The sequence below is a fragment of the Hemicordylus capensis genome, chromosome 5, assembly GCF_027244095.1.
Source record: "Hemicordylus capensis ecotype Gifberg chromosome 5, rHemCap1.1.pri, whole genome shotgun sequence".
In the NCBI taxonomy this organism is placed as follows: Eukaryota; Metazoa; Chordata; class Lepidosauria; order Squamata; family Cordylidae; genus Hemicordylus; species Hemicordylus capensis.
In genome coordinates, this window is record NC_069661.1 from 193,017,153 (window position 1) to 193,026,756 (window position 9,604).

A 9,604-nucleotide genomic window follows, 5' to 3' on the forward strand; every position below is an offset into this window, starting at 1 on the left:
AAACCCCGCCCACCCACCCCTTTAAAGGAAAGGCAAGATTCTCAGGACACTGAAGCACATACAGGCCTGGTTATGGTTTGGGGCAGTGCTCGCAAGGTTGTGGAACAACTTTTGCTTAGCTATGACTCTTTGCAAGGCAGCACAACAGATTGTATATCACGGCAATTTTGAAAGATCCACTACTTTAGCCAAAGTTAAAACAGACTTACTTGTCAATGTCTGCCATTTTCAGACCTCAGAAAACCTTTTAAGGAAAAAAGTTATGTTTAATTAATGCTTAAGCAATAAAATGATTGTTCCAGAAAGAAGATTGCACCCTTTTGCAATGCATCTAAGAAACAGTTATGCTTTTGCTACAGCAGCAGTTCTTCAACTGCATCGTACTGTAGGCCACCTCATTTTCTTACATTACAACATGTGAGATGCGGTTTGGAAAAGCTAGTAATTTAAAATGTTGCTACACTTGCATGTTGATGCATCTCTATAATGTACTTTAATGAACACACAAGGTGAAGCATTGCTAAGTAGCGCTTAGCTCTTCCTAGGCTTGCATACAGTCTTCACTACAAGGCCATGTCATTCAAGGTACCATTATTCAGCGCTGATTCTTCCATCACAGCATCACATGCCAGACAGCTAGAATGGCTTCTGCTCAACACGGTGAGTTTAACATTCCGCTTACTCCTTACCTGGATCACTCATGTTGTGAAAATAATCACCATGCTGCCAGCAGCCTCCCCAATGATCAGTGATATGGTTGGTTTCACTTCCCCCTCTACTGTCACAAGCATGGTTATTTCCTGAGCCTCTTTGCTTTTACAGAATATTCTGGTTGTCACCTATCATGGTTGCACATTAAGGAAACCTATACCTAAAGTGCCACAGACCTAAGATTCACCATATGTACAAACAAAGTGACACGCAAGATTTTTAGGCTTTTAAGACAAAATAAACCCACCAAAGATTCTTGTATAGCAGCCATGTTACATCGAACTGAAAGGACAGAATTAAGATTAACTGTTTACATGTCCATATATCCTAGTCTGTCTGTCTAAGGCAGACTTAGGCTTTTTAACTTTTAGATGGTTATTGATTTGTTTTAAACTGTTTTTAGCATTTAATTGATTTTAATGTTTTGTTTAGCGTTTTGTTGTTGTGAAACGCCCTGAGACTTTGGTTTGAGGCGGTATAAAAATATGTTAAATAAATAAATAAATACTCGGTGAGTATTACCATTCAAGCAAGATCATGCAAAATAAAATTACTAAAGAAACCCTTTGGAAAGTATGGAAGAGGTTGTTTGAGGAACTGTGCCAAACAGATGCATTATTTTACATGTCAACTAAAAGAGTTTTCACATTATAGGCATGCTGGTGATGTATGACACACTTGGGGAAAGTTTGTGCTAGACTGAAAGGTTGTGACAAGGGGGATTAATGTGGTTTTAGAATGACATACTTAAGGAGAGTCCCTAATTGGAAAAAGTCTTCATTTAAGAGGTGCCAGCAATGGCTGACTTACTAATGCGTATTAACTATACTACATGCAGTTAATTTGAATTCATAACCTTGAAGCTTTCCTTGTTTCTTCTCGTTTAATCAAATATGTATTTTGGTAAATTCTTCTATATCTTTTTATATTATCAGTACAAGAAAAAACATCTAGGAAACCAGTACTATGATGCTAGTATCCAGACTACTGTTGCACAAGTTGTGATCTAAACATTATAATAGAGATTTCAAATATTATTCCAAACCTGTACTGTGTGCTTTGAAAGATTCCTTTCACTTGTCACTACATTTGTAATCTTCACAAGAGTATTTGTCCATTACTACTCTGCAAATTGAGATCCTAGTCAGTGCATAGCAATAGAAAAATCAATTTCCCAAATATTTTTGAATGCATTCAAAAACAAAGCTACAAATATATATCTAAGATGCATCATATATTAAAATGCAAGTGTGATATAGATTAATCAGTTACAGTGATTGTGACTATGTTAGTTGGAGAAATACTGCTATAATCTAAAAGTTCCTGTTGACAATTTGTGTGCCACCCCCATATTCCCACTGTTCAACATCAACATAGCAAGAATTATGGGAACCTCAGCTTCTTGCTTCAGCCTGGGCTGAGGAGTATGGTGGTTGTCTCAGCTATTGCACTAAGCTTTAGAGTGGGGTGTGCACAAGCCAGTGCACTTTGAACCGGGCCTGCTCAACGTGACTGTTCAATCGCAAACTGGACCAGACAGTCTGCGATCAAACCGAACCGAGCTCACGGACTGGTTTGGCAGTTCAAGGGGCAATGCTTGTATCTGGTGAGTCCTCTTTACAAGAATCTGGAACTCTCTTTATAAGAAAGGGAGTGGAAGAATCCTTGAAAAGTCTTCTAAAGGGTGGCCGGCGGGGGGGAGCAAGAGGGCACCTTTAAAAGTAGATTAAGATCCTTACCAATCTGGCAGCCACTCCCCCCTCAAACCCACCCCCTTATTCAGCCCAAGTGCGCTGCACTCCTTCCAGCAACTCACCCACATGGCATTGCAATTTTGGAATCCGTACATCCACTGGACCAGTTTACAAGCCTGCCAAACCGGTTTGACTTGGTTCAGTCAAATGGATCGGACCACCCAGTTGGTTCAACCAAACTGTTGCAGAACCACAGTCCAGTTTGAATTTGAATGGAACTGCAGAAACCAGTTCCGTGCACACCCCTATCGGAGAGTGTAGCATAACTATGACTTTCCTGATCCAGAAAGGGTCAGAAAAGAGGAAGGTGGGACTGCCAGCCCAGTTTCAAGCTGGCAGAGACCATCACAGGAATTACATGAAGCATCTAAGCTTCTCCAAAATGTGATGTACTTTCAGGGGTGACCCTTATTCCCATTTACAGCTCCAAACTTAGAGCTGCGGAAGCAAAGCAGGAGATTGATGTGAAAGGAGTGTATCTGGTTAGAAGTAGTTGAATACAACTGAGTGTAGTAATTTGAATAGTTTGTGATTTTGTAAACTTTTGAATTTTCTTATTAATGCTATTAATTGTTATTGTTTGTTAATCTGGTCTGTGACCACAATAAACATACTACTGCACCTACAACTGAGTATATAACAAATGATTGCTTATTTTTGACAGATCTATGCATTCATTAGGAACAGTGGCTTTTTTACTACTTTACTGCTATAGAAATAGTCCTTGAAGAATGCTACACCACTCCACGAAATCAACTTCCATGATTCTTTCAAAACCAGTTTCCCTGTTGTATCTATTCTACTTTTCTTTACTTAAGATCAAATCCCTCAATTTTGCATTAGAATTCTCTATGAAGTGCCTACATCCCAACACAGTAACAGCAGTGATAGTCAAGAGACCTTCATCTAAGATTCGAGAACAGCCCCCTGCTTTGCAAGAGTGGCTGGCACCAACTAGTAAGACATGCTGACAATGCCAGGCTTCACTTTGAAGTATTAATTAGTAGTGCCATCAGGCTTCACCAAGACTGTTTATGTGCAGATCCACAAATGTCAATCCCAAATTTCAAACTCAAATTTCTTAAGCAATTAAGTCTGGACAAGTAAAATATTGATATTAAAAAGATGCAGAAATGCTCTCTACTAGTGAGAATATGGGTGACAACAGATGCAATATAAGAGGCGCTCACAGTGGGTCCCTCAGGCACAGGTTCAGCACAGCTTCTCAACTGACTTGAGAGCTATGAATATCAGCTAGCTTGCATATTAGTGTTGCCACTTCCTTTATATGGGCTAGATGTCCACATTTATTATCCATTTTCTATGTAGGCATTAAATGTATATGCAGTTTTTAAAAATATAACATATGCTCTTCACTATTTATATGAAAAATGAAGATGTAACAGGGGCAAAACTGTTGCTGGAGAGTGAATGGGGAGGGGAGAAGAGGGATTTTTGGTTACATCAATCTGTCAGAAAGGCAGGACTCAGGATGAACACAAGTGACACTTCAAAAGCAGCTCTATTTTTTTTTTAAGTCGTCTGTCTTCACCCCAAATCTCTGCAAACCTCACTCACTGAAAATACAAGGCTGGCATATAAAACTGATCCTAGTAAAAGTTAATTCTTTACTCTCTGTAGTTTCCCAGTGTCAAACGGGTATGAACCAAAGTCAAACAAGATTACCGAGACTTTGGTATTGCTGGTAGCTTCATCTTGGTACAAAAGATCAGATAATTAATATAAACATGATGTTTATATTATAATATAAACAAGAGCCATTTTCATCTGACCACCTTCTTATGTAGAGGACAGAAAGAAGGCTTTTACTATGTGTTCTGTAGGTTGCAGTCAAAAAGCAGTTTAAGACAAGCCAGCCAGCTAAACAGAGAAGTGACCAAACATTTGGCACAGGATCACTAGATCCAGTTATTCAGGAAGCCTGTTCAGACATAAAATAGAGACAGAATTAAATCCTGGTTCCAGATTTCCCCAAGCCTTGGGAGAACACCCCCCCACCCCTTCCCATTCAAGTGCAAGGCTCAGAAGCATTTTATATCAGATTCTGGTTAAGATCAAGCCAGGATTGCTAGTTACATCTAACTGGCTTCTTCTTCTAACCAGAGTTAGTCAACACACCAGGATCTAGATAACATTACAGTACATCTGAACAGGCCCAAATCTATTAATGCAGCTCTTTAATACATCAAGGTTGCAGCTCTTTAATACATCAAGAATTTATAATAGCACAATAGAATGCTAAGTTGTATACAGCTTAGCCAGTGTCCCACACATTTAGTGCACTTTCCCCTGTTATTAAATTCCTGTTTTATTCTGTAGTTCCAAAATACAGTCTCTTTTCTATGCAAAGGCCTAATGATTCAGAGCTAATTAGGAACTTGCTTCATTTAAGGGTGTCCAGTTCTCCAATGGAAGACACACATAGCTTTTCAAATCAACAAAGTAGTGTGGCCTGAAGGTACCATATAGGCAGGGCAAGTTGCAAGTCGGGGTGTGCACGGAACTGGGCCAGTTCGGTCCGGCACCCCCTTAAATCCCCCTCCCGGTTCGGTGGGGATTTGCGAATTTTTAAAAAAATGTTTTTAGTAAGAAAACATACCTCCTCTGGGAGTGTTCTCCAAGAAAGCGGGGAGGGGGTGTCCGCGGAGGTTCCCTCCCACCAGCCTCCCTTTTGTCCAAAACCAGTCAGTTCCCCCCACCCACCCAGCGTGGCAGCCATTTTGGAGGCCGCTGCGCCTGTGCAACGGGTCTCTGAGTGGCCTGGGTCATGCTAGGCCATGCAGAGGCCCATTGCACAGGCGCAGCAGCCTCCAAAATGGCTGCCACGCTGGGTGGGTGGGGGGAACTGACTGGTTTTGGGCAAAAAACCGTGGTGGTACGCGGACCACAACCCCCACCTTGGAGAACACCCCCAGAAGGATAAGGTTTTTTTAAAAAGTTAAAATTTTAACAAACCTCGCAACCCCTCCCCGAATGGGCCGGGGGGCAGATCTGGTCCGGTGTCAGACCAAACAGGGGGTGGTTCAGTTCGACCCCAAACCGTCGAACCTGCTTGCACACTCCTAGTTGCAAGCACACAGAAAAAGACTTAAACAGCTCACCACAGGAACAGCGATCCGCCCAGAGTATCCCGTTTTCTCTGTCATCTCTTTAAGGCAAATGTGCATGGAAATACCCACAAGCACTTTGCCAAGCCATTACAGGAAATGGCCTTTACCCCTCCCTATACCCCAATGTACCCCCTTCCCTTGCTTTGTTATAGGGGAACTGGAGGGGGAAAATGGGAGGCACATAGGGGCTTCCCATTCCCCATTATGGTCAGGCACACTGAGAACCTGTTAACATGTGCTGGGGTGGGAAAAGGAGAGAATATTTTCTGAAGACTTATGGAGAGAGAGAGAGTTTATTCATTCGGTCATTGACCAGCAAATGACCTATGGAGATCTTTGCATTCACAGAACCTGTACCCACAGCAGAATTTCAAGCCCCAAATACTGTTAATATACACAGCATTATTTAAATACAAATTTCACCCCACAGACATCCTTAAAGACAGTGATATGTCTAATCTGAACACTAGTACTTTCAACATAGCCTCTTGACTGCTCCTGCCCTCAGAACACAGAAAAGAAGTGGTGTTTGTTTATTTATTAGATTTATGAGCCACCTTTCATAAAATTAACAAAATTAACAGCAAACACTTTCTTAGTATTTAAACCTTATATTGCTCTAACCACTCATGACCAGAAACACACATATCAAGTACATCTGCACTATCAAACCATCTCCCTGGTTGCTTAAAACTTGCAACGGGTCAAGATATTCCTCAAAGACTAGCTATACATAAGGCTGCTCAACTTTGGCCCTCCTACAAACATGGGCTTACAGCCCCCATAATCCTTGACTACTGTGGCTGGAGGTTATGGTAGTCCAAAAACAGCCAGAGGGCCAAAGCTGAACAACCCTGTGTACTGATCCAAGTTTCTGGAATGATAAAGACATGTATTCAGGTGTAACTAAACAGAAAGTAATGAATAAGGAAACTTTAAAAAAAAAAAAACACCATAAGTATACCCTTGGGGACCAGCCACAGGCGCAGCAGGGAAGCAACCTGCCTAGAGAGCAGGAGGCTGGTGGTTCAAATCCCCACTGGTCTGTTTCCCAGAATATGGAAAACTCCTATATTGGGCGGCAGCAATATAGGAAGGTGCTGAAAGCTATTATCTCACACTGCGTGGGAGAAGGCAATGGTAAACCCTTCCTGTATTCTACCAAGAAAACCACATCGCTATGTGGTCGCCAGGAGTCAACACCGACTCGAAGGCACAATCTTTCCTTTCCTTTATACCCTTGGGGAGAAGCCTGAAGTTACAAGCAGCACCCTAAATGTTAGCCCTGTGATACTTTTGCTCATTATTTGAATTGTAAAACTGTAAGCAAGATCAATTGCGTACACCTTCAAGTTCAGAGACTTAAAAATATGTGTTCAATGAGAACCCTAAGTAAACCCACATAGGACAGGCTGCAAGATAAACACAGTGGTAGCATTCAGATGCAATGTTTAACCTTGATTCTTGCATGCACAGATCCTGGCCTGCGTACTCCCTTCTCTTCCCTTTCTTCCTCCTATTACACACAATAATTGAGAATTTCTGTTCCTGGTTTAGCAGGAACATGTTGCCATGTTGTCTAAATCCAGCAAACTATGGTTTGCTGTGTTTGGGGCGAAAGTGAACTCTAGTTTGCTACCAAGCCAAAAATGAAAGATTCTAATTGTAACATGTGAGGGAGGTGAACATAAGAACAGCCCTGCTGATTGACACCCAAGGCCCATCTGATCATCTGCACCTTTGCTGGATGTTAAGCAATGTGTGCAGAAAGCAACAATGCCTTGAAGAATCTAATTGACAGAAAGCCTTTCATCTTATCATTATATTGCAGGGGTCAATAGTCTTCTATTGTCTTTTCAGACCAGATGCCCATAACACCTTTATCCCAACTTGCAACCTCCTTTTAATCTATTACTAGGTATCTCTCCCCTCCAAATACAAATTAAAAATGGTGGTATGTGCGCAACCTTCGGTCGGACACAACCCCCTCTGGCTGAAAACCCAATATTCAAAGCCGCGCTTAATTTACCACTTAAACCCCTTGCCTTGAAAACCTCTGGCTAACATAATCAAACATACTCTTCCATTTATAAAGTACAACCCACCCCAGCATCTGTAACCTAGTGTTTTTAAAGCACATTTGGAATTATTTAAAGTCACTACAACAACCCCAATGAGCAGAAGACGGTCAAGATTTGTTCTGCTTACTGAACCCTCCAAAGGAGTAACGCGTTCATTTTTATTCTCCAGAAATGCCGCTGCTATTCGCCGCCCAGCCTTTAACTCTCCGAGAGCTGTATTAACACCACGCAAAGCGAGGGAAATGGAGGCCAGCGATTGTTTATTACCTGGCAAAGGCAGCCCGAGTCCAGGGGAGGGGCGGAAAGAGCCTTTCATAAAGCTGCAGCATCAAGTCCTCGCCAAACCCATTTAGTAGATCTTGCCCCTTAACGAGAGACCCTCCCAGAGCATTTAGAGAGAGAGAAGGAGCAGCCTGAATGGACCATAAACCTTCCCGCCACAACAGCCACCTCCCAAGCCCTGCCCAGATCCAGCCCCTCCCGCGGTGTGGGGCCCTCCACGAGAGAGCCTGTCCCGAGTCCCCTCTCCTCCCCCACACCCACCCACGGCGACGTGGCTCACATATTTATCTTTCTCACAGCCTGACCGTGTTGTCGTGTCGCTCGCTGTCCTTCATGCAGCCCCAGCGGTTTATATTACACTCGAACTTGGGGGCGGCGGCGGCGGGGTAGAAAGAAGGCGGAGGCCGCCCAGCCCCACGTGCTTGTCTCTGCTTCAGCCAGCTCGAGTAGGCCAGGCCAGGCCGAGCCAGAACGGGCCGCCTGGCCAGTCTCGCCCCCAGGCAAGCGTGACTGGTGGGAGCCGGAAGCGGCCTTCTTCCCCACCTCACGCGACAACAACTCTGAGATGGGGCGGGGGGGGGGGGGCGTCAATACCCACCAGCGGAGGAGGAGCGGCCGGGGCACCGCCGGGCACTGCCTCTGCGCGCTTTCTCCGCCAGCCCGCGTCCCATGCCGACGGGGCGCAGGGATTTCCTAACCCAAAGGGCGGGGATCTCCTCCCCTCCCCCTGGACATATCAACTTATCAGCCCCAATTCACCGCCCGCCCGCCTGCCTGCCGGCCTTCCTCCTCCACCCCCTCCCCGATTCACGCGCCCCCAGTACCTGCGCGAGGCCGGGTCTCGCAGGAAGTCAGGAGGAGCGAGGCAGAAACGCCGGGCGGCTGGCGGCAAAAAGACCCAAGCTCCCGCCGCTCGCGCTCATATAGAATTAACGTCACCACGTAACACCCCACTTCTTTTCCTTCGCCCTCCTCCTCCTCGCGCGCCCCCGTTTCCAGGCAACTCCGTGCGTGCACGCTCGCGCGCGCCTTGGAAGGGTGCGCTTGCTGCCTAGTGACAAGGAACGGTCTCTCTCTTCCTCCCTTGCCGCCGCCCTAGCCCGCCAAGCAAGCGCTAGCCAACCATCAAGCCGGACTGGCAAGGCCAGGCGCGGCACGGGCAAGCCACGTGCACCTGGATTCTCGGGGACAAACCACCGCGCGCGCGCGTGTGGTGGTCGGGGAGGCGGTGGGGAAGGATGACAGTCCCGCCGCGGGTTGGAGTGGAAGAAGGCGGGCTGGCAGGTAGGGGCCGCAGGGCACCGAGCCAGGCTGGCTAATCCTGGCCTCCGACTGAGCCTCAGCACGTCCTGATCAGGGTGTGGGTGGGTGTCCACCACGAATTTGCTTATATATTAGTCTGTGCGTAAGAGACAGACGGACAGAAGGGAGAGCCAATCTCCCTTGTGCTCTCTGTTGATTGCATTACATTATTATAATATCTGAATATTCTATCAGTCATCAAATCCAAACCCTTAGATTGGGTGAGCTGCACCTGTTGAATTTCTGGTTGGGCTCATCTCTGCATAACTCAATGCCTAGCTCAAAGACCAAGGCAAAGTGTGGATGTATGGACCCTAATTTGTAAGCATAATATGCAAGACTG

General features: G+C 45.0%; 1 protein-coding gene across 6 annotated transcripts in view; it reads right to left on the bottom strand.

The window, feature by feature from the left end:
• NAP1L1 (nucleosome assembly protein 1 like 1) overlaps positions 1 to 9,081 on the bottom strand; it is a 32,469-nt gene extending 23,388 nt beyond the window's left edge. For 2 of the 6 annotated variants that reach the window (XM_053255769.1, XM_053255764.1), the window contains exons 1-2: positions 8,784 to 9,081; positions 210 to 244 (exon numbers count right to left, since the gene is read on the bottom strand). In XM_053255769.1, coding sequence (XP_053111744.1) covers positions 210 to 226 — 17 coding nt within the window. In that variant the 5' untranslated portion in view covers positions 227 to 244; positions 8,784 to 9,081. Of the gene's footprint in view, positions 1 to 209; positions 245 to 1,756; positions 1,781 to 7,944; positions 8,100 to 8,239; positions 8,504 to 8,557; positions 8,734 to 8,783 lie in introns of those variants that run through there. The other 4 variants (XM_053255766.1, XM_053255765.1, XM_053255767.1 and 1 more) reach the window with 4 other exon arrangements.
• Between the last annotated feature and the right edge of the window lie 523 nt (positions 9,082 to 9,604).